Here is a 25512-nt window from a genome sequence, read left to right as displayed (position 1 = left end):
TTTTTTTTTTTTTTTTTTTTTTTTTTTTTTTTTTGGCGGGGGGTGGTTGGATTCTGGGTATTGAACTCAGGGGCACTCAACCACTGAGCCACATCCCCAGCTCTATTTTGTTTTTTATTTAGATATAGGATCTCACTGAATTGCTTAACACCTTTGCCATTGCTGAGACTGGCTTTGAACTTGTGATCCTCCTGCCTCAGCCTTCTGAGCTGCTGGATTACCGGCGTGCACCACCACACCTGGCTTCTCTACATGTTTTATTTAGGGTAGTCTTTTTTTTTCCTTTGGCGGTGTGAGATTGAACCCAGGGCCTTGTGCATGTAAGGCAGGCACTCAACCAACTGAGCTGTATCCCCAGCCCTAGGGTAGTCTTTTATTATGCTTTCAAGTTCACTAAGCTGTTTTCAGGATGCCAGTCTACTTTTGTATATGAAATGTAATTAAAACTTTTGTTGTTATCTGTGTCATTTCTATCACTAAAGACTATGCCTGTTTCTCTTGATTTTTGGGTTTTTGTTATTTTTTTCCTAACTATTAGCTGTTATATTTTATTACTTCTTTGTATGCTTGGTTATTTTTGCTTGGGTACCAGTCCTTGGTAATTTTATTCTATTGGTTGTTTATGTTTTGTACTGTTGTTACAGTTCTTTAGATTTCATTGAGTTGTAGTTAAGAAACTTAGAAAGCATTTGATTCTTTTGGGACTTCCTTTTTAAAAAACTTTTATTAAATAGAACCACAGTAGTTTTTAGTTTAGGACTAATTTTCCTCCAGATATGGACCTAGTACTTTTCTAAGTACTTTATCCAGTACCCAGTGAATTATGTTTTTCTACTTTAGTTGGTAGTAACTTTAACTAATTTTCAGCCCTGTGTTAACTTGTATGATTGATTCCTCTGTTCTTTTGAGTCGGTTCTTTTGCCAGCTTGAGATAATTCTCTCACAATGCATGTACTAAGCAGTACATGCATTATGAGAGAATTATAATTTCTGGCTCAAGACTCCAGAAACCCTCTCCAAATCTCTAGAGTGCTTTGTCTGTAATTCTATTCTAATTCTCTAGCCGGCTTACTCTAGCTGCCTTCAACTACCCTGACTCTCAGCTCCACTTCTTCAATTTATAGAAGTTTTTGTGCTCCACCTACCCAGGCTTTTTTCTCCCTTCATTGCAGCCTGAAAACTCTTTCAGTCTCTAAACAGTCTGTCTGAAAACCAGGGTTTAGTAATCTTTGTTCCCTTTTGGGGGAAGGGTGTTCTACTCTTACTCTTAGTTAGAAGTGGAAGTTACTTTGTTTTATAAAATTTTAAGGTGAGAATCACATTCCAATATAGAGAAAAAGCTTTTGTTCAGTATTCAGTCAAGGTTTGGATATTTTCTGTTGTTTATGTAATATACAAAAATATCAGACCTGATCTTAGCACCAAAGGTCATTTGGAAAGAAATAGAAAACAGTATAGATCATTAAATAAAGTTCGAATTATAATAGAGACATCACAGCCCTGATTTCATTTGGAATAAAGCAGAAAATTATACCATTTACTTTGAATTCCCTCCTTCTAAGATTTCCTCAAATCTACAGGCCTATAAATTCAGTGGCCAAAACATTGGACCATATCACTTGAATCCCCTCCTTCAAAATTCCCTCAGATTTGTAGGCCTGCCTGTAAATTCAGTGGTCATTCATCATCTCATCTAAGGTAATAATTTTATTAATTAATATTTCTTATTTAAAAAATCTGTTATACAGCATAGAATAGGATATTACCTATTATTTAATCTGGCTCAGTAAATTGAACACAGTATAGTAAAATGCTAATGAAAATAGGAAAGTATGTTTTCAAGGGTATAAAAAGGTAAGGAAATTGCTAGGAGAGAGCCTTGTGGCTTATGATATTTTAAATCCTTTATGTCAGGATAAATGTACTATGGTAAAGCTAGGAAAATGTGGTTGTTAGTCAAGACCCCTGAGTTCGAGTCATTGTTCTCACCTTCTGACCTACCACTTTGGGCCAGTTATAGACAATCTTTGAAAAGCTGTGTTTTTAATTAAGAGAATGAGATTGTTTAAAGATGATTTATTTACTTTTGGAAAATATTTCAGTTAAAAAATATAGAAGGAATAAGGAAAATAGAAAATCACCGTTAGAATACCATAGTAATAGGTGTTGCAAGCAATATCCATGGATGAGTGTTATAATTAGGGGGCAAAAATTTAACGACAGATAGACTGCATGCTCTCAGAGTACTTCTTCAAAACATTATTTTAAAAGAGAAAAAAATAGCAATGTTGAGAAAATTAGCAAATGTATCACCTTAACCAACATCCAGGTAACATTACCTGTAACAAGAAATGTTAATATCATGTGCTCACGTATTGGAGTCTATTGATTTTATATGATGCATGTAAGAAGGGCATGCCTGTGTGGTGACGTGCCATTAAAAATGGATAACTTCAGTCTTGTTATGGGAAAACATCAGACAAATCACAATTGGGGGACAATGTATTTGACATGACCTCGATGTTGTGAAAGACAAGGAAGTACTTGAGTAAAATGTCTCAGGTTGGAGAGGACAAAGGAAATGACACTAAATATAAGTGGTCGGTGAAAGGGCTAATTTTAAATAGACGGGGAAATATAGACAGGGAAATTCTTACTGAGATGATTCCCTTGATACCTGAAGTGAGTGAGATAGAGTAGAAAGCCATATGGGTATATGTCTAGGGAAAGAATACTTCTAGAGGATACAGCAAATACAGAGACCTGGAGACAGGAATATACCCCCGTGTTTGATGATCAACAAGAAAACCAGTGTGGTTGGAGCACTGTAAGAGAAGGGGAGAATTAGAGGTAACAAAGGGTAAGGTCAGTAGGGTCTTTGAGGCATTGGTAATGGTGCAGTAAGCCATTGTAAGTGTGTTTTTGCCTCTGTTTCCCTTTATTTGTGATGTTTCACTATTCTGAACGTCAAATGGATAAAGTATGTAAAAGTCTAAAGTGTAATATTTAGCATCTAGCACTTTTGGTAGTAGATGCTCAATAAATGTTTTTGAGAATTGATTTATATGGTAAAATGTTTAGACATGTTTTAAAAGAAAGTCCCATGTTTCCTTGCTGAAAATACTTTTCAATTTTGACTGCTTCGTATACATAACCAGGATTCTGGTACACCAGTGTATTTTTAAAATATAAACATTTTAAAATAATATGTCACTTTCGATAATATCTATTTATGCTATTGAGTTGATATTGTCTTGAAATAAGCATCTATTAGTTTTAGTATTTATAATAGAATTTGTTTTTCTATGAATCAAAATATTTACTTTTTATATTATTAAACAAGGTTTATGTTTTTATAACTGATTAGGATTGGGGGATGTAGCTCAGTGGTAGAACACCTTTTTAGTGGGTATAAGGCCCTGGATTTGATCCCCATCACTGCCACAGAGAGTGATGGAGAATAACTTGGATATTTCATTCAAATCCTATATTCAGATTTTAAAAACCTTTCTTTGAATTTTTTTATCATTTACTTTAATTCAAATGCCCCTCTATCGAATGGTCTTTGTTTTTATCAGTGTAGAGCACTTAAGAAATTAATTTCTTCCCAATAAATATACTTCATAAAAAGTTATCTATTTTTTTTAAAAGTTCACTTGTCCGTTTTTAGAAAACATATCCTATGTGGTCGCTTTTTGCTGGATGATGGTGTTAAAATGTATGCAAATCTTAAATTTAATGTTGAGTACTTAGGAGAACAAGAGACTATTTAAAGAGTGGATAGGCAGAATAATTGAACAGTTGTCTTAATACGTTTTCATGATGGCCAGGTAAGCCTATCCTTGTGTTTTGAAAAAGTGTGCAAGTTTATAGAGAGAGCCACCTTTAAAAAAAATTTTTTTTATTAGTACTTTGAATTGGTCTGCAAGGTGATATCGGGGTTGGGTAATAATAAGAAGTGAACAGGGAGTCATAATGTTGAAACTGGACATTCAGATCTTTATAGCATGATTTCCTTATTTTTCAAAGAGCAGAAGAATCCCATCGTTTATCATGTTCTGGTTGGACTCCTTTCTTATCGTTTGCTGGAGTTTGAACTTCAGAGCTATGGTGTCAACCCTGCTGTAATATCTCAGGGGAGCTCCTAGTGTGGGGCTGGTGCCATGGCTCACCCTCCAACCTTTCCTTCTTCACTTCAGCCTCCAGCTCTGAGCTTTCCAATCCCCAGAGTAGCAAATGTTGAAAGAAGTTGCACAGGTAAGTATGTGGCGGGAAAAGCTGGGGGAAACAATGCTACTGTTGTCAATATTTGAGGGTGGATATCGGGCCATTTTACCAGTGAGCCAATCTTGTTAGTTTAGAAATAATAATGTATTTTAAAAATTTTTCTTCATAAAACTGTCTCATAAATTATTATATAAAAATCTAGTGCTGCAAGAAATAGTTTTAATTTTTGTTAATATGCAATAGGAAAAAAACTTACACTGAGTAAACCATTAATACTATAATACAGAAAAAGGTTGTTAGATTTAAAAAACAAAAAAACAAACAAAAAGAGTATAACAGAACCAGAAAACTCATGTTCCAGAAAAGAAGCTAAGAAAATTAACTAGGAAAAGCATAAATCCATAGATTACAATTCTGTCTTATAAAATGAGGTCCTGGAAGGTGGCATTTTATTTTCCTTCTACTAGCTTTAAACATGCTGTGTTTTTTCCAGAGGTATTAGGTGACTGTGTTTTAAAATCTCTACAGGAATAGATATTTCAGACATCTTTTTTTTTTTTTTTTTTTTTTTAAGTTTTGACAAGATAACTGGGGCATGTCTATCAATCTCTAGGCTTGAAGTTATCAAAACTTAGTATAGATGCAGTGAAGACACAGACGGTACAGTGAATACCCGTTGAATGAGAGAATACATTTACCAAATCCTCTGTTTATGTGAGAGAGACAGAGAGAAAAGGGGGGGAGGGTGCCAACGCTCTGGAATTTATTGATTTCTACCTGTACAAAAAATACTAGCATTACAGATTTTTTCCCTGAAGTCATGATTTTTAAAAATAATTTTATAGTAATATAGACTGGGTCTTCACTACCTTACTTATTGTTACTATATTTGAGGCTCTTGCTTCTCAGAAAGCTTTTAAAATTGAGTTTTTTAGCTCTCCAAGATCCAGTCCATGTAATTTATATTCATAGTACATGTAATTTATAGTCATGCTTTGTAGATTTTGTTCATATAAGAAGACATTTGGAATTGAACACAAATAAAACATTGTTAATATGGCCTGTGATTACTAAGATTTCTTCAGAGTGTATGAGATTGGAACACCAAGTATCTAGCATTTAGAGTTTAGAAACAGGACCTCAAAAGATAGAATTCTCAATAGTTCCGTGTTTCTAACTCTTTAAATTGTGGCATTTTAAATTTTACTGACAGCCTTGTAGAAATATATAACCCTCAGCAAAGTGGACTGTAGATCCATTTTTTAAATCTATATTCTAAATCTCTCTTCTTTCCTTTTTTTTTTTTTAAGACTGATCCTTCTTTTAAAGATTGATTTAAAAAATGTACATCATTAGAATATTTCCTTTATGCTTAGAGGATTTGTTTATATTTTAAACTTACAGATTTGTCTACTGTTACATGTCCTTCCACTTGGGTTTTATAATTTTGCATTCTAATATATATAAGAAGAAAATACTACATTAATTTTAGTCTCTAGTATTAGTTTTCAACTCTTATTTCTGTTTTATTATAAATACTAGTTATAGTTGATTATTTAGTTGGTATATGATTATGTATTTTTTTCCCCCTGTGGATTAGCACTTTTTGGTGTTTATAACTTTGTTAAAATGGTGCACTTACCTTTTAAAGCTTATATGTTGGTGATTCAAATTTCATTCTGAATAAGTCTTACTGGTTTGGAGAAACCACAAAATCTGTATTTTCAAGTTGAAGCATGTGTTAACAAACCTTCCAGATCAAAATCAGATTGATAGGGAGCACTTATAGAATTTTGGTAACACTGTTCAGAGGATTTGTGAATTTTGGGGGTGCATATTAAGGGATATGATGTACATAGTTTTAAGGAGTATCATTTGAGCAAACAGTTTCAGACATCAGATTGCAGTTTTTGTATTAGCAAGAGTGATGTCTCTTATCTTTCTGTCTCCCTCGCCCTCTCCTATCTCTTTGACACAGGCCACCGTGTTTTCTTGGATGAGCCTTCCAGAAATGTATAAAATATTTCTGTAACCCTTGGAGAGGACTCTACCAGGATACTTACCTACTCTCCAAAGTAATGATTGTGTTTTTCCAAAGTCATGTTTCCTGTATGTCTACCTGTTAACTGCTTTCTGTTATTATTCAAGATGGCTTTTATTGCTTATTTATTGGGCATTCTGCATTTTCTCTAACTTTGGCATGCATTACTTTTATTTGTTTTTATGTTATTTGATTTTGTGAATTAAATTCTATATTTAAAATTTCTCTTAGCATCTTAATACTTTTCTTGGTCCATTCTAAGCAGTCATGAAATATTCATTATGTATTTATCATATTAGAAATATCAGACTCCACAATATTCTGGAACCAGGAAGACTTTTGAGTAATATCCTTCTTATGTGAAAAGAGAGAAATCATTTGTTCTTTTTCTAAAAATTTCCATGTGTTTAAGATCTTTGTTCTCTAAGAAGCTAGATTTTTTTTCAGTGCTATTTGTTGCCCTTTTTCTCCTTTTCTTAAATCCATTTCCTTCCTTCTGTCCTTCCTTTCTTTTTTTAAAGTTTTTTAAAGGAAGAATTATTTAAATACCGTGAATCAGAATAGGCAGCTCAAAATTCTACTACAAAGTGTTAAAAATTCCTACAATTTTTAGGTTGAATATAAGATTTGATATAGGCATATTCTAGTTCGATACAATTTGGGCAATGATGAAAATACTAGTTAGATATTATGGCTCCTCATGAGTAGTTTGAAATGTTAATGTTATTACCTCTTGGTAAAGTTAGGTAAATATTATTACATTGCTGTGATTTTTAATTAGTTTCTGCTTACTTTGTAGACAAGAGAAAACTTATGCAGGTATAATAAGAAAGTATTGATACTGAATATAGAATTGGAAGGGACAGTAAAAAGTTAAATTCTATAGTAGCAATCAAAATAAGTTACTAAAATATTTCTATTTGGAGAACAGAACTTTTTCCCCTTCTTCTCAGGCCAAGTATAACTTGCAGTTGGCACTCTATCCTTTATAATGCAAAGTGAGTGCAAACTCTTGTAGCTTGAAGGGAAAATTTGGTGCCTCTGAAGAAGTGGAAAGATAATTTTCATTGTTGTAAGAAAATTGGTTTTATGATGCGACTCCTTTTAGCAATAAAACCCCTTCCTACATTAGAGAGAGAATCCACAAGAAAAAGTTATTATTAGGGATATGTTCTCTTTTCCAGATGTATCTAGTTTCTAGATGTATCTAACATATTTAATAATAAAATATTCACATTAATAGCTTTATAACAAAATTTAGAATTTTCTTATAATCATCCTAATTCCAGTGGAGAATTAAATTATGCTCACTATATTTAGAAAGTACTTAAAAGTGTTTAGTTCTTTTAGAATGTGAAAATAGGATATATGTAATTTTTATTTCCACTTACTTGCAGCCTTCCTCACTTTTTTTTTTTTTTTGGAGATGCCAGGACTCGAACCCAGGGCTTCACACATGCTAAGCATGTGCTCTACCACCAAGCTAAACCTCACTCAGTCCAATAATTACTTTTTAGTTGATGGAATAGTACTCTATCTTTTAAACATAATTTTATTATAAAATTTCTCTAAAATAGATAGTCTTATAGAGACTGGCTTTTGTCTTACATGCCTGTAGTGAATCAATCAGACCATTCTCTTTATTATTTGTCTTATTGACAAACATACAAATACTTGATTGTGGCATACCCTACTTACTATCATTCACCACAAAACAAATGTTAATTAATTTATGTATATATTATCAGATACATAAAATCTTGGGCAAGTTACCTAACTTATCCGGTCCTTAGTTTTCTCTGCTACAAAACAGATATAATAGTTCTTCTTACCTCATAGCATTAGGATAATTACATGAATAAATTTAAAGCACTTGGAATATTGCCTGGCATATGGCCAATAAAGTAATTTTTATTGTATAATTACAGTTGTGATAAAGTATTTTCAGTGACTATGTAAAACAGGAGTTCTGACTTAGTGTACAAGTTTCAAAAAGAATGAGAGAAAGAGCATTTGAAGTAGAAGCATCACTGGATGCAAAAGCCCTGAAGTGAAAAAGAACTTGTGTTCCAGTAACTAAGCGTGTTCCAAAGATTAGTGGTTTCAGGGACCTGTGAAGAGAGATATCAGAGTGAGTATAAGGTTTGTTGATTTGGGAAAGCTATTGGGCAATTTTGATCAGAAGATTCATGAAGATAAGAAAATTTTACTTAAAAACAAAACAAAACAACACTTAGATGATGTGAGAGAGTAGATGTAAGAGGAATAAAGAATAGATTAATAAAGACCTATTTACCCCTGTATCAAAATAAAAAATAGAAAGGGCTTGGGGTGTGACTCAGTGGTTGAACAGCCCTGGGTTTAATTCCTGGTACCAAAACACACACACACACACACACACACACAAGACCTATTTGTAGACTGTTGGCATGGCAAGTAAATGACAAATAGAGAAAGAAACAGATAATTTAATTGAATATTTAGAATTTTATCAACTTGGGTTAATTGTTGAAGATTATAAAGGTTGCAATAAAGGGTTAATAGAAGTCTGTTTGTCATCTAGTTTTTTGTAACTGACTTCCTTGTCTGCCCTCTTAGCATTGAGATTTTGCCTACTTTTCTTCTACATGCCTTTGTGTTGGCCTTATTCAAAGTTTTGGTGTTTCGTGGACTTTCTATCACTTCTGAGTCCTTGCATATGTTTTCTCTTTTACCAAAGTTTGCTCCCTCCTCCCACTTCACACTTTTTTTTTTTTAATCAACCAAGGGTTTGTCCCAACCTTATTTCTTTTTATAATACACCTTTCTGTTTTCCTCAGAGTTAAATGTTCCCTTAATTTGAGTTCTCAAAGCACTGATAGAAATTTTTTCATTGTAATTGGTTGTTTATGGGCTTGTCTCCTGCCTAGCTTGTACTTGTTCGAGACTAGGCCTGTTATTTAGCCTTTGTCTTTATCAACACAAATTTTCACAAAATCTCTGTAGTAAACTCACAATGTTTATTGAAATATGAAAGGACATTAGTCAAGAGTTTAAAAAATACTAGTCCAGAACTAAAACTAAAATCAAGATAGGAAGAATGACAAAAACAGACAAATGTGAAATCTATGAAAAAAGAATTCTACTTGGTGGATAAACAGAACAAAGTCACTCTGCAAATTAGTCTTAAGTGTTTCTGACAGTTTACCAAATTAGACTTTCTAAGTAGGAAAGCTTAGCAGCACTTTAAAGTATGCTGCTAAAACCTTGAGTTTAGACTGGGGAGTTAGAAAACACCCTAAATTTGCCATTAAGAAAGAACTCTTCTGCCTCGGGATGGGTTTCCAGGGAATAGGATTTCATGCTTCACCCAACATTTGATAGTGTTTCAGATAACAAAATTTCAGAGAAAGTTTCTCTCCAGAGGCCTTGCTGAAGAATATTTATTTTAAAATACTGCCCTTTTTGGATGTAGTCTGAGTCTGTCTTTATATATTCATGTATATATTTTCAAGTTACATTTATAAAGTGTCCTAGTTTTATATCTCTAACAATTTAAAAAGCTCCAGGCTTTTCTTCTCATTTCTTCTTTTCTTGTATCAGTGTCCACTCTTTACATGTCTTTTCTGAAATTGTTGATTAGATTATCTAAAGTTTGGTGCTTGGCAGTTTTTTTCCCCTGTTATTATTCTAGTTTACTGCATTTGGCTTTGAAATACTATTTTTAAATGTTAAGAATACCATAATTTAGGAATTCATAACTAGTCCAAACTAAATAACTAGGGGGGAGCATACTGGGAAAATTCAGCCAATTTAGTGCTTTCATTTCGCTCTCCCACATAATTCTCTCTCCGCCACTTTCAGAGGCCAGCTCTTTTCGTGGAGTCAGGCTGGTAGAGAGGATTAGTATAAGCTATCTTTCTGTGTGCTTTAGGATATGCTGCTTAGTTCTTGTAGAATCAGGGTTTGGAAGATAAAATGTCTTGATTAAAGATTTAAAATCTGTGTTCAAAAAAGGTTTAGGAGAGATTGCTTTTGGTATATACATTTACCATTCTTTCTTGGTACAATCTCGATTTTTGCTGCTTCTTGTCCTTATAATATGGTGTGAGAGTTAAGAGAAGGTTGTCAGTTAACAAGGTTACACCTATAAGCCCTTGATAAGTCATTTGTTCGAAATTGACAAATTGTGCATAGAAACAATTCTAAAATGTTTTATATCTAGTTGAAGAGAAAGTATGAAGTATAAAGTATTTAATTATTAGAAAATATAAATTATTTAATTTTAACTAGATTTTTTGGTGGGGTGGGGGGGCGTGTACTGGGAATTGAACTCAGGGGCACATAGCTACTGAGGCACATTCCCCAGCTCTGCTTTGTGTGTGTGTGTGTGTGTGTGTGTGTGTGTATGTGTGTGTGTGTGTGTGTGTATATATATATATATATATATATTTTTTTTTTTAATTTAGGGATAGGATCTCACTGAACTCCTTAGCAGCCTCGATTTTGCCGAGACTGACTTTGAGCTCTCAATCCTCCTTCCTCAGCCTCCCAAGCCACTGGGATTTTACTCAAGTGTATTGGCTTAGTTTTAACCAGTTCTAAAATCTCCATTTAACACATCAACTTTAATGTATAGCCAGTAATTCAATGTAGTATTGACATATTCCCTTTGAAATCAGTAGAATTTGATTTCTAGGTACCAAACTTTATTCTTTTTCAAGAGGAAAATGTGAATACCATACCTTTTTATTTGCCACATTTGATCATTTAAATTGGCTCTTCTTCTAAAGTATATCCTTTACCTAGCCACTTCTTACCACTTCTACTGCTGCCTCTATAATATAAGTCATCTTCATCCTCCTAGCCCATTTTCCTGCTTATAGTCTTTTCCCTCCTTAGTCCATTCCTCATGGTGTAAATAGAGTCATTTTTTAAAAACATACTCCCAATTATGTCAGTTTTAAAAATACAGCCTCCAGATATCTCTTCTTATTTCTTGTCTCACACAGTAAAATCCAAAGTTCCCCAGACCTGCAAGGAACTAAACGATCTGGTTCTTAACCTGTATCTCTGACTTAATTTCCTACCATTCACCATTACTAAATTCATGCTGCTTGAGTCATATACTAAGGGTCTTGCTGTTACCTTCTGAACTGAATATTCTTCCTACAGGTATTTTCCTTGTAGTTCCTTTAGTTCTCTGCTTGTTTTCTTTCCAGTTCCACCATCCCTGGCTATTGTAAAATATTTTCCTATTCTTTTCCAAAAAAATCATCTATGTAAAGGACAGCTCTTTAAAATTAAGTAAATTATAACTTTATGAAAACTTGTCACTTTTATTTTTTTTCTTCTAATTTTGCCATAGATCAGAAATCTTTGTCTTATCCCAGAACCCATCCCTGGTCTGAACCTCACATTTGGGAAGCATTCTATTCTTATCTCTCATTTTGCTGAAGAAATATAAAAATAATCGTCATTCTCACTGATACGTAAATTCTGTATTGAAGCACACAAAACAGAAATGAGTTTCTGCATTTTCCCTCTCTGTTTCCCTCCTTTCTTCCTCTCCTGCTTTTTTTCCTTCTCTCCTGCCTCCTCACAGTGCTTAAAAAGTCCAATATTACTGAAAGAGGAACATTTCTGAATTTTCCTTTGAGACATTGCATTTTACACAATTTTAAGCATAAAGTTTTTCATTCTATATAGTTACTTTCAATTTTGGCATTCTAAGAGTCTATAATTGTTTTTAATAGTAAAGTTATGCAAATGTTGTCAAAAGAAGAATATACTTTGTATCCATTTGAACTAATTTATGTGTGTAAAATTTGATGAGATATGCTCTAGTATTCACCTACAATTTTATTGTATTATGTATATTTTATGCCATTTTCCCATGTGTGTTCTTTCTTAGAATTAGAGCTCAGGAGTAAAGGTCCTATAAAGAGAATCAAATGTATTCTTGGTGTTTGCAAATCAAACTCTTAAAATTTCATGTATGTTGAGTCTTAATTTGTAAACTATAGCATTATTTTTTGTTTTTGCTACTGTTTCTTTTTTGAATTAAACTCACTAAAGAGCCCTTTTTGCGCCACCTCCCAACCCCCAGTGCTTAGGAGGTTTAATAGCCATGTGGGATTCTAGTTTGGAATGATCTTCAGAATTATATATCATGAGAGTCACCAGAGTCCTCTGCCCAAATATTAAGTACCTATGTTCTAATGAATTAATAGATTCTTTAAAATATCTGTATTTCACACCTAAAAAGATTAACAGTCCCCAGATGTATAGCAAAGTAATGGTTAAATTGTCCTTAGACTGCTATTCATCTGTACCCCAGTAGCTTTTTCTGAGACACCATTAGGAAGGATTCCTACAAATTTAATAGAGGACTTGAAATGTAAAGAAATTATTTAATAGCATGGATGATTTCACCAAAGTTGCACATAAAATTTGGTCTTTAGCCTGTAGAATGTCAGTTCACCATGTCTACTGGTAAATAATAGTGACTAGAGTGTTTCATTTTGAAATAAGACAAAGGAATTTTTGCTTGTGTCTTATTTGCAATTGAAGAAGATACTCTTATCCATAATGAGTGTTTAAGTCATACCAAATTTGAGGTGAGATTCCCTTCAAATTTGTACTTTTGAAAAGATATAGTCACCTTTTATTCAAGTCTTTACAATTTTTCGTCATCACTAGCATTTCAGCTTCTTACTCTGAATTTCAAAGTACTATCAGGGAGAAGACATATTGACCTGAAAATAATTTACTTAAGTTGGTTGATAGTTTTGGAAACTTTATAGAGGTCACCTTAAAAATAACCAAATAAATAAAAATTAGCACGGATTTTAGTAATTTTGGTGTGGACTCAAAATTGCTAGTGTTGGATATGGTAATGATTTTAAAAAACAAGAATAAACAGTAAAAAAGATAAAAATTTATACCAGTATGATGAAGGAAAAATTGCCTGCTTATGGGTGGGTACTTGTGACTCAAGATAAAATTCTAGTGTATCACTACATGCTGATTCAAAAAATGCTATCTCAAATTTTGATTGTAAGGAAAGATAATATGCTCTGGAAGACATAATTTTAGAAGTAGATAGTAACAAGACACTAATGTTAAATGATGCATGTGAAGATTGTGAGTGATGGAATTTAAACTTTTAAAAAGAATCTATGGGAAATTATATTTGGGGTTATTTTTCAAGAGTGATATTAAATTCCTTAAAAGTAAGCAGAACTCTTGCATGAGACAGGCTTTAAGATTCATCTTTTACATTGGGGACTTAAAACTAAATGTCTAATGCTGTGTTGTTATAGTCAGATTTTATCATGAGCCCATTTAGCCCTTAGTTGTTCTACTTCAGAATCTCAATAGTATTCTCTTAATTTGGAAGGTAAAGCTGTGGACACTTTTCAAAATACTATTCTTGATAAAAGTAATATTTTTGTTTAGGTGACAAACAGCATGTTTGGTGCTTCAAGAAAGAAGTTTGTAGAGGGGGTCGACAGTGACTACCATGACGAAAACATGTACTACAGCCAGTCTTCTATGTTCCCACATCGGTCAGAAAAAGATGTAAGTTCATTGTTTGCATGTATTTACTCACCAGTGTCTGTTTCTGGGTTCCTGCAAAGCAACATGTAAACTGCGGGGTTCTGTGTGGTTGAGTGTTAGGCACAGTGCTAGGCTTTGGAGATACAAAGACAAGTAACTTTGATTCTAACCCGGAAACATATTGCCCTTGGTTCTTACCTTGGGACATGATAGTAGTGTGGTAGGAAGTACTCAAAGACTTAGTGTTAACATTGTATGTATGACTTTTAGATCATCTGTTTTTTTGTTTAACATGGGAAGTAACTTTTGTATTAAAACTAATGGACACATGGAGAACAGATTTGCATAGATTTGAAGATAAAATGGCAAGCATAAAATGGACAATTTTCTGCTTTAGGCTTATACCTTAATAGAGTATTTTTTTCTCTCTTCATCCTTGGGGATAAAAATGTTTGACACACTGCATTCAGGATATAGTAGATGAGATAGAGACATAATCCCATTACGGGGTTTAGAATACAGTGAAATCATAATTAGCAAATGGGTAAAATTTTTAAAAATAAAATTTTGAATTATATTAAGTCATTTTAAGTTTTAATTTATACCTATGTCATACTAGTTGCAGTTGTCTTATACTTTTTACCTATCCAATCCTTTTCCTCTTTCAAAACTTTACATATTTGATGTTCCTAATATTCTATGTGACAGTCTCCTCTATTAAACTAATGAGATTTTTACTAGTTTAAAGCACTTATAATGTTCTACGATTTGTAACAGTGATGCTCATTTTCTTTAAAATCTATTACTAGTAAATAACTGTCATTTTAGAATTTCACAAATTAGCTTGACCTAGGTTTCAGATAGGATTTTAGTTTTTTGTTGTTGTTGTTTTTAATTCTGTTTTTTTAAATTGTCATTTTGGAAACTGATCAATTGCTTTATTAGGACTCTTTTCAAATTATGTGTTTGGTGGCTTGGTTAATAATTAGTGTGCACTTTAATAGCTTATGGAAGAATATCATCTAATATTCTGCTTGCTGTTTTCTTACTCTAGTTATTTATTATTTGATATAAATTATATTTGAATTATTATTTACACATATGTCTATGTTTAAATGTTGACTTTGTAGATTAAAATTGGGGATGTATATTTGATAGTATTGCAGAAACTGTGAAGCTATGACTTGTGTATTATTGTGATGGTTTAGTGAGATTTAAGTTTGATAGAAAAATGGTAGTAAAATTCTATAGATTAAAAAGCATTTATTTTAAATTAGGAAGATATGAAGCTTTCAAACAGAAATCTAAAATAGAGCATGTGTAGAAGGTAAATTTCAGAGAAATGCCTGTCTTCTAGAAAGCAGAAACACTGCATTTGTGTGAGTTCTAAAATCAGAATTAGTACATGCACTCACATTTATACTCAAATATTTTGGTTATCATTTCAATCATGTTGATTTTCACAGAAGTTACTCATCCTGGTTTACTCTATGAAACTTGATTTTTAACCTTATTAATAAGGTACTATGACATACCAATTAACAACTTGGATTCTAAAGCAATACACACGTGTTTGATTCCTGATTGCCTGTTAACAAGAATTTCTTCAAGCATCAGTTTCTTCATCTATAAAGTGGTGATAACAACATAGTAGCTACCTCATAAATTGCTGCTGATACTGTTACTTTTTTTCTTATTGATAAAGACAGGGAAACTACAAATTTGTGAAAGTACAGATGAGAAGAATAAAATTAAAATTACTCATTCTTACCAGGAATAATTTCTAGAATTTTGATTTTATACTTCAAATATCTTCATTAAAAATTTTATAGTTTTTAAAATTTCTAGAACATACTGACATTTTCCACCAGAAATTTTGTACTTATTTTTACTCTCATTGCCACTGTTCATTCCTTTAATACAACTATTACCTTTTATTTGCTAATAGAGAAAATAAGTTTATTGTTTTAATGTAGATTAATGTCACTAATTTTACGCACAAACACACATGAACACATGGTTGTCTTTTTCTTATAGTTATTGGCCATTGATATTTCTTTGTGTGGGTTATCTATCATTTCCTTTTTTGCTGTTGATAATGAGTCTTGTTATTACTTTCCACATATTAGGGTTAATAACCTCTTGTCATTTGATACAAAAATATTTTTCTGTATTTTTCACCTTTAATTTAGTTTATGGTATTTATAATATTCAGATATTTTTTCATTTGATTTCAACGTGATCCCTCAATCTTTTTTGCTCATTTTCTTCTTTTAAATTAAAGTTTTGTTTTAACAAATACATGGATAAAATCAGATTAAACGTGTCTCCTCAGATATTTCTGTTTCTTTATGGGATCATAGGATTTTCTAAAACTGTTTCTGTTTTCAAAATATTTAGAAAGACCTTTACTAATAGCTTTTTCTAGTAATTTAAAAAAATTCTTCACCTACGGCTTATTTCCATTAGAAATATATTTTGGTTTAAGAAAAATATTTTGGTTTAAGGACTGGTATTGTAAGGTTTCAAACATTTTTTCCCTAGTGAAGTTATCCAGTTGTCTCAGCACTATTTATGCTTTATATCATGGGACAGAAAACTTTACTTACAGTACCACATAGAAACTAGGCTTTGTGAATTAAGGGAAAAAATCAAAGGTATTATATAATCATTTATATTGTAAAACCCATTCTTAGTTTATACATCCTACAAAAACTGTCCGTGTACTGATTTGGCTCACAGGTAGTAATTTGTCCACTCCTGAACCTTTCACTTATGACTAATTAAAATATTCCCTTTAATATATTAGTGTCTTATGTGTTCTTGGGTCTTTTTTAAACCCTTGGTCTATTTATCATACTGATTCCATGTCAGAGCTACTATTCCAATTGCTGTAGCTTCAGCTTTAAAGACTATTTTAACATATTAGGTAAAGTCTTATACATCCCTTTTTTTCCATAAAAATGTTTTTGACTACTACACATAAATGCCAATGTTTACCTTCCTTAGAAGGATCTCTCCTTTTAATCCTATTCTTTTTGGCTTTTAAAAAGTAGGCTTTTGGGCTCAATTGGTAGAGTGCTTGCCTCTTGTGCACAAGGCTCTGGGTTCAATCCACAGCACCACCAAAGAAAAAAAAAAAAATAGGCTTTTATAGTTGCCATTTTCATTGCATCTTTCAGATTGACTTTTACTAATCTGTAAAAAATATTTATTTCATAATCAACTACCTTACAAAACTCTTACTAGTTTTTTTTTTTTTTTAAGCTATTGGAAATGTGGGACTCGGAAGTCCCTACTATATAAGTTTCTATCTCAGCTTTATGATTTACTGGCTATGTTTAGTAGCGAAAGTTACTCGATTTCTGTTTTATCTGTTTTCTCATTTCTACAATCGGAACAATAGTAGGTGACTCATGGGTTGTTGTAAGGACTGAATGGATAATTATATGTAAAACTTTAAGATGAAGAAATGATTAATATTGCTCTTAATATTATTAATAACATTTCATTTGATTCTGTTTGATTTTCTAGGTAAAGTATCTGCAAATAATGATTATTTTCATTCTTTATAAAAGCTTATAAAGAAAAATATTTTAACATACCAAATAAATTGGACAATTTTATTATTTTTTCTTTTTGTAAGTAAAAAGTATTTTTAATTGTAATTTAAAAAAAAAAAAAACTGCTTAGTGGTTGAGTGAATCTTCAAGCCAGTTTAATGAGATGTTAATAATAGACTTTATTGTGAAGTTTTTGAACGGGCTGAAGCAGTGGTTTGAGTTAATATTTCTTTAAGTAGAACTCATTCAATAAATATCTTATTCTGATGTCTGCAGAAGTGATTAAAATCAGTATCTTAATGTCATTGAACTATATACACTTAAAAATGTTTAATAGTTAAAAATCAAAATTTCTGATTTACCCTGTTCATATAGCATAAAAGCTAACTATTGCTGCTTCATCTGTATGACTGTAGAGGCATTTAGGAAAGTATTCTCTCTGATATTGTGTGCTAGTTAAATTGGTAAGTAATTTTTTTAGAGCTCCTCCTTTGATAATAAAGACCTTTTATGAGGTGCCTGTACATTTATGTGACTTTATATATAGAATGCTCTATTTGATATTTTGAAATATAAAAGTGATGTTATACATAATACAGATGTTGTTACAATAGTTTAACCAGATTAAGTTAATCATAGGCATATATGAGCATATTTTCCTTGTTATAGTTATTGTCTTTTTGAAATCTTTATAAAAATAAAATCCAACCAACTTGTAGAATTTTAAAAATATATATATTTGCAATTTTACTGCTTACACATTTTTTCTAGTTTATGAATCTTTGTAAAATGTTACACATTTCGATGATTCTTAAGCATAACCATTTGAGAAGCACAAACTTGTGGGAATCTCTTTTGTTTTAATGTATGGTGAAAAGACAAATGAGATGTGACACATATTTCTTACTTTTAAAAAGCTCTTAAAACTAGAAGGAGTAGACTGTGTACTAATTCTGCCAAATCATTTTGAATTCATACCTAGCTTTCATTGTTAACCTATAACAGTTATAACAATAAAGGTTTCTCTCATGCCAATTATAATGAATAGTTTGTTAAAATCTAGTATAAAATCTAGTATAAGCATACCTTTTGTCACTCATTATCATCATCCTCATGATTAGTGTTTGTGTATAGGAGTTAGGCTGATTAAATCTTTACCTATAGGTGATCTTCTTGTCAACTTATTTTCCCCCAGAATTTCCTGAGGCTTTTTCTTTCATTATATCCAACTCCTTACTAGAATTATCATACCCAAGAAGCCTTCCCTTGACTTCCCTTTTCATAGATGGCATTGTATATACTATAATCACTATCCTCTAAATTATTTTTGCATTAAAAAAAAAAATCAGAGCAGGGTCTAGGCGTGTAGCTCAGTAAGCACTTACCTAGCAGGCTCAAGGCCCAAGGCCCTGGGTTCAAACTCATGTGTGTGTGTGTGTGTGTGTGTGTGTGTGTGTGAGAGAGAGAGAGAGAGAGAGAGAAAGAGAGACAGACACAGGGAGAGATAAGATACATCAAGTATCACTACCTGAAAGTACATGTTTATTGTCCTGTTTACTAAATTTTAAGCTTACCAGTGACAGAGACTTCAATTACTGCCATGTACTTAGAATCTATAATATTTAGGAAATAGGAGACTCTCAGTGTTAAAGAGAAGAAGGGAATGGATAATGAAAAGTAGCAGTTACCATTTGCAGATGGGATTATGAAAAAATCTCAAAAATCATCTTGTAAACTTTTAAAAGAAAGTATGATTTACTTGTAAATGTCAGATTTTTATATGGCAATGATGATCTCATAAAAATTAAGTGTAATTAATAGCCAGCATTTTTTAGAGTATGCTCGAAAAAAATTGGAATTAAATATTAAATCATTTGAGGGGAACTTCCAAAACCCATTAAACTCATTGACATTCACATACTCTTTAGACTCATTATTTTAAAGATAAAACCCTGATAAAATATATGCAATCAGTGTAGATACAATTTCAGTGTATCTACAAAGGAATCACAAAAAAAAAAGCTCAGTTGTGTGTGTTGTCATCCTCATCATTCTCATCATCTAAACAGTAAGCATTATCTATGATATGAGTTGAGTGTGCTTTATCCAGAGTGCTTCAGATTAGAAAAGTTTCAGATTTCAAATTAACTTGCCTAGACTTTGGTTAAATATCCCTAGTTCAGATGCATGAAATCTGTAATGATTCAAAATTCAAAATCTTTGAGGGTATTTTTGTTTGTTTGTTTGTTTTTGGAAATTTGACATAATAACACTAAGTCTATACTAGTGAGGATTTCTTTTCAAAAAAATTTTTTTGAAGTGAAAGACTAAGCCAGCATTTTTGAGAGAACATTGAGGCGACTACTTTGGAAGTGTAATTAATAGACTTTGTTAAAAACAATGCATTTTAAATGCCTTTAAAATGTAAATATTTAAACCAATTATTTGTCTTTCCATAAAACTGTACTTTGGTTCTAGCCTGGAATTCAGGCAATACAATAAAAAGATGTTCATAAGCATATTTTTTTAGTAAAAATTTTTAGTATTAATTGTTTAATACTAAGGAATTAATTACATTGATGATTTCACTATTTTTACAAATATTCTTTATATGTAAACATAGAAGTATTTTAAGGAAAATTTCTTGAACTAGTAAACTCATTTTATTATATCTAATTCATAAACTGTCAGGTTCTGTACCTTAGTATTTTTTTTCCTGCCTCTAACCCTCTCTTGCTCCTTTCTTCTTTTTGATGTGTTATCTTCTCAGTCTTTCTTTCTATGCCTGTGTGCTAGATTTCATTTTTTAAATGATCCTATTTTAAAAATGTTTGAAATCTAGACAGGTGTGTAGTAAGTGACGCATGCCTGTAATCCCAGCGGCTTGGGAGGCTGAGACAGGAGATTCATGAGTTCAAAGCCAGCCTCAGCAAAAAGCAAGGCGCTAAATAACTCAGTGAGACTTTGTCTCTAAGTAAAATACAAAATTGAGCTGGGGATGTGGCTCAGTGGTTGAGTGTCCCTGAGTTCAGTCCCCAGTACCAAAAAAAAAAACCAGTTTGAATTCTTTCTAGATGTAGGATTCTGTATGCATACACCCTTGTTTTGTTTCTTTGTGTGAGTATGTGTGTTTGTGTGTGTGTGTAAATAAGATGTAGTTTAAAAAAAATCATGTTTTTTATGGAGTGACAACATAATTATAAGAATTTGTTATCACCATACATTTAACTGTATCATACAATGAATTTTTAAAAGATTATTTGAAAAATTATTTCATTTTTAAATTTTTTGTTGTCAGGGAATTTTTATTTAACAAAATTTTGTTGTGATTTGAAGCCCAAAGGATATAATTTCTTGACCAAATTTATTTAGTGTTTTTTAAAATAGGTTTTATGGTTGGATGTAAATTTGTCAGAGAGAGGGAGTAATTTTTGAGAAGTGGTCCCTATTAGGAAGAATACGGGAGGTAGAAGACTTAATACTTTGTTGCTATGGAGATCTGGTAGGAACCAAATTTGCCTGTTACTAAGTTTTTACAATTTTTAAACAAAAATTGAAACTATTTGGTCATGAATGTCAGAGTTCTATCTATTAATAATGCAAATAATTTTTAAATGTAATTCTGTTTTATTGATTTCCTATGTTAAAAGATAAAGGAGTTCTTTGGATCAGGAAAATAAGTAATTAGAATCACATTATATTAGTTCTTTTTGTTTCTCGGTTTTTATTATTTTCATTGCAGTGTATATTATAGATTTCTTGAGAGTTATGGAAGATGTATAATTATTATGATAGTTTTAGACTGAGAACACAATAACAACTTGTTGGTTTCATCATTCTAGTGATTATGTGACATTTACTCTTCTGTTTACCTTTAGCTTCTCTTAAAAAAACACAAGTTCTGCATCTTCTTTTATCTGAAATTTGTGAAGTAAACTTCTTAGTTTAGCTCCTTGGCAAAAAGCTATATAAATTTAGGGTGTTACTTAATAAATTTCCCAGTCTGATGCCCCTCTGTCCGAGAAACAATGTCTTGCACTGAGAGGAAGATTAGATTATTAGCAGCTGCTGTTACAATTGTTGAGCACTTACAGTGTGCTGTATCTTATCTCATTTAATCTACACTCAATTCTATGAGATTGGTAGTGTTATTTCATCTTATAGGAAGGAAACTGAGCTTCAGCTGTTTCATAGGTTAAGTGGCAGAACCAGGATTCAAACCCCAACTCCAACTCTAACTCTGGGCTTTCTCTGTTTATGCTGCATTAGCTATTGTAATGTCTCTTGTCCTAAGGTTTTGTATTTTTGTCAGAAATGCACCTTTTATCATTAAATTTCAACATTTAAAAATAAATATAATTTTTCTGATGTCTGTTAACAGTAATCATTGCTCTGTCAGAGTACATTTCTTGTGCATTTTTGTTGCTTTCATCAATAGCATTCCTGTTCTGTTCACATTCTTTGATTCCTCCATTTTTAGCACTGATTTATTTCATGAAATAAACTTTCAGCATCTAAAAATATATACTATTAGGAATAGATTTTATGATTTTGCATTTTTGACACATTATAAGGCACTAATTTTAACATCTATATAGCTAATCATCACTTATTCTATGTGGAAGTGTTGAAGGTTATAAACTCTTTAAACTACTTTCATATTCCTGGAATGTACTGTTTATAAGCCTTCATGTAGTAGAATAAAGAAAATGATATTTAATATTATGCACTACAGTAAATGGGTCACCCTACTACTCTTGATCTCAAGTAACTGAACCACAACTACTCTACCTTCATGTTGCGCCTTACTCCTTACCTCTGTCCTTCCATGCCGAGAGGGCTGATCTCTTGGCACACTTTTAACACATTTGTGCATCTGTAACCTTCATGAGAAAGTAGACTAAATGTTCTTTAAAGTTTAAGTATTCAGTAGGCATAAACTTTTGAAAACAGTAATGTTTTAAGTTGTTCATTTGAAAATGTTCACTTTATGTCATGCATTTTCACCATTGTATTTGAAACCTAATAGCTGATAATGATAACAAAGGCATAATTTTTAAGCATTTTATATGTATCTTTTTCCTGTGTCACCAACTAAAGCTTTGCTATATATTATGTGTCTCCTTTGAATCTTGTTCTTGCATTTGGAAGTGAATCTTTAATATGCTTAATATTTCTAGTTAATATTATGATAATAATTATAACACCTAAGAATAATTTGATCTCACATATTTTGATCTATTTGGTTATTAAAAATATATAGTTTGCATGATAGTGTAATTGTCTAGATTGTACAGCCTCTGGATTTGAGAAGAAATATTTATAAGGTTTGATACTTTAATAGAAAATTGATTCCTGTATTATAAATAGTGCTGTTTTTGGAATGGTATGTAATTCAGCCCTGCCCCTGGAAAGTCTGATGTGCATTACCAGTTTACAACTACTATTGCATAAAAAGTTTTGTGAGCTAATCTAGAATAATTAAAACAGCTTAAGTATTTTGATATGAAAATAACATGAACTGTGTATTATAAACTTCATTGTTTAAATGGGTTTTCTTAACTGTGGTCAATGTCATCATAATTTTCCTTCCCTGGAAACCACAGCACAGCAGTCCCTGTACATAGTTCTCTCTTTTTTTTTGAGTCTCCTCTCACCACCTTTTTAGGATGTAAAGTACCATTAATTCTGCTGTCTGAATATTTTGTTTGTAGTCCTACTCTGCTGTTCTAGTTTGATATCTCACTGTTTCCATTTCTGTTTCTGTTCTAGGATTTATCTTCCCAAAGTTCATTTTGATCATGTAATTTCCTTGCTTAATATTATTTTTCTCTTTATTGTCATCCTTAGTAACCATCTTTGTATAACATTTATGAGGACTGTTTGCACTCTGATCCCAATTTTCTTGTATTTTTCCCATTCTTATATTCCCCATTTGGGTGAGCTTTGTCTCCTTTTCTAATTATCCTGTTATCCAGCCACCACTATTTCTTATTGTTTTCTCACTGACCTTATTCTCACTGCATATCCTTGGCCTGGTAGGCCCCTCATCTATACCCTCATCAAATGTTATCCCCTATAGAGTTTTACTGATATATCACTCTTGTGCAGAATTACCTTCTCCAGTGATTCTTTATACTTCTTGATAGCATTGCCACACATGCCTTAGAATATAATTTGTATAACTCATTCTTTTTCCCCACTGGATTATAAACCTTTTGATGGCATAGCCCATACCTTATTTAGTGAAAGTGTTTTGATGGTTGTCTAATATGAAACAGGAAATACATAAACACACTTACATATGTACATTTTTATTTACTCAGCTTAAGTATCTATATATAGTATTACTACATTGCTGTGTCTGTGAAGAAATGTAAAGATGAATGTTTCATATGCTATACCTTCATTTATATTCTACTAGGAAAAAAAGATATTGGTGCAATAAATGCATTGTATAAGTACCATGAAAGTCATATCATTTACCAATAAATTATATAAATCATATACCATGTCTTTTTGTATGCTTTTTACTTGTTTCTGATCTTCTCTCCACTTTTAAGACTTCATGTGTAGTTGTTCAGTTTTTCTCCCAATTTGATACACATAATTTAATTGTATGTAAAAACCAGGGAGTATTCTTACAACATAGAAAACTTTTCTATTTAGAATTTGTTTAATATTATCTAGGAATCAAGTCATCTCATTTATAAATTTATAAAACTGATTTTTTTTGAGATGTTATCCTTGTGTTTTTGTTAGATATGTTAGCCTTTTTTTTTTTTTAAGGGCAGCAGTAATGCTGTTTTAGGTTAGTATAATTTTTAGAAAATTTGTATTAAAAATTATTTCCAGTTGCTGTTTGATTTATCTAGTTATTATCTCTTAAGAAACATGATTACATATTTATGTTTTGAAGAATGAGAAATGTGCGTTAGACTGATTTTTATGGTGTGATATACAAGATTTGTAAAATATAAATGCAATGCTTTGTGCTCTTTCTTTATGCTCTAATGTAATTAATTTGTTTCTAGATGCTGGCATCACCATCTACATCAGGTCAGCTGTCTCAGTTTGGGGCAAGTTTATACGGGCAACAAAGTAAGAATTTTGTATTTATTCTGGGATACTTTATTTAAAGAGAAAAATAAATAACTACTACATAAAAAACAATGGATGCTGCCCTTTGGGGTTTATTGTAGGGCTTAGCAGGAAAAATTCTTAATTTTCAGAATTTTCTTTATTTTACTATATAGTAAAACCTCATTATTTCAGGCCTCATTCTAAATTGGTTATTACTTATGTATAGCATAGATTGAAATTTATTTTGATATCTTTTGTATCTAGATGTTCCTTTGTAAAGTACTGTTGAAATTTTGGGTAAACAAAAGTAGATATTCTATTTTTCAATTAGAGGAAGTTAAAAGATTTTTTCTTTTCTTTTTTTTTTTTTTTTGGTTTGGTTGGTTTGATAAGATTGTTTCATTTGTGTTTTTCGGCCTATCATTGTAAACCTATTTCTTAGCAGCAGTGTATGATTTTTTTTGTTTGTTTGTTTTGGTTTAGCAGTGTTTCTTCTTTTGCTTTAGATCTCTCTGGTTATAGAATCTAGATTTTTTGACTCACATTTTTTTCATTATATAAGATTCTTCTTTTTAGAAGTATTTAATACTTTAAAAGCGCTTAGCATAGTGCCTGGCGCATAGTAAGTGCTCAATAAATGCTAGCTATTACTATCACAAAATTTTTATAAAACTCCAAATTATAAAATATCTTCATATTTTTGCAAATCAAGTTTTTAGAATGTTACATAGTAATAAGATTTTATCATCTCTAGTATCAAAGATCTGTTGATTTCTCATTTCTGTTAATAGCATCTCTGTTAATGAAAGGGGGAGGGAGTTAAAAGTGTTATAAATTCTCATCAAAGATCATAGAATAATTGAGTAACTGGAGTAGACATCTAGTGACTACTTTAACCCACTTCAGATAAAAATTAATTGTTTAATTTGGAGCTCTTCTGGTATAATGGGAAGCAACATTTTGATTGGTATCAGAATAGCTCATTATATCACTTTGCCCTTCACATTGATTTTAGTTTAGTAGAAGGATAAAACTTATTTTGTATACAAGGGTTAT

General features: G+C 31.7%; 1 protein-coding gene across 6 annotated transcripts in view; it reads left to right on the top strand.

The window, feature by feature from the left end:
- Positions 1-25512, top strand: part of Cnot2 (CCR4-NOT transcription complex subunit 2) — a 65836-nt gene that overhangs the window by 8850 nt on the left and 31474 nt on the right. For 3 of the 6 annotated variants that reach the window (XM_015483012.2, XM_015483017.2, XM_048805154.1), the window contains 2 exons: positions 13709-13831; positions 24408-24474. In XM_015483012.2, coding sequence (XP_015338498.1) covers positions 13709-13831; positions 24408-24474 — 190 coding nt within the window. Of the gene's footprint in view, positions 1-4034; positions 4258-6205; positions 6303-13708; positions 13832-24407; positions 24475-25512 lie in introns of those variants that run through there. The other 3 variants (XM_048805143.1, XM_015483016.2, XM_015483015.2) reach the window with 3 other exon arrangements.

The sequence above is a fragment of the Marmota marmota genome, unplaced genomic scaffold (assembly GCF_001458135.2).
Source record: "Marmota marmota marmota unplaced genomic scaffold, marMar, whole genome shotgun sequence".
NCBI lineage: Eukaryota > Metazoa > Chordata > Mammalia > Rodentia > Sciuridae > Marmota > Marmota marmota.
Note: the sequence above shows the minus strand (reverse complement) of the source record. Positions and strands in the feature narration are given on the sequence as shown.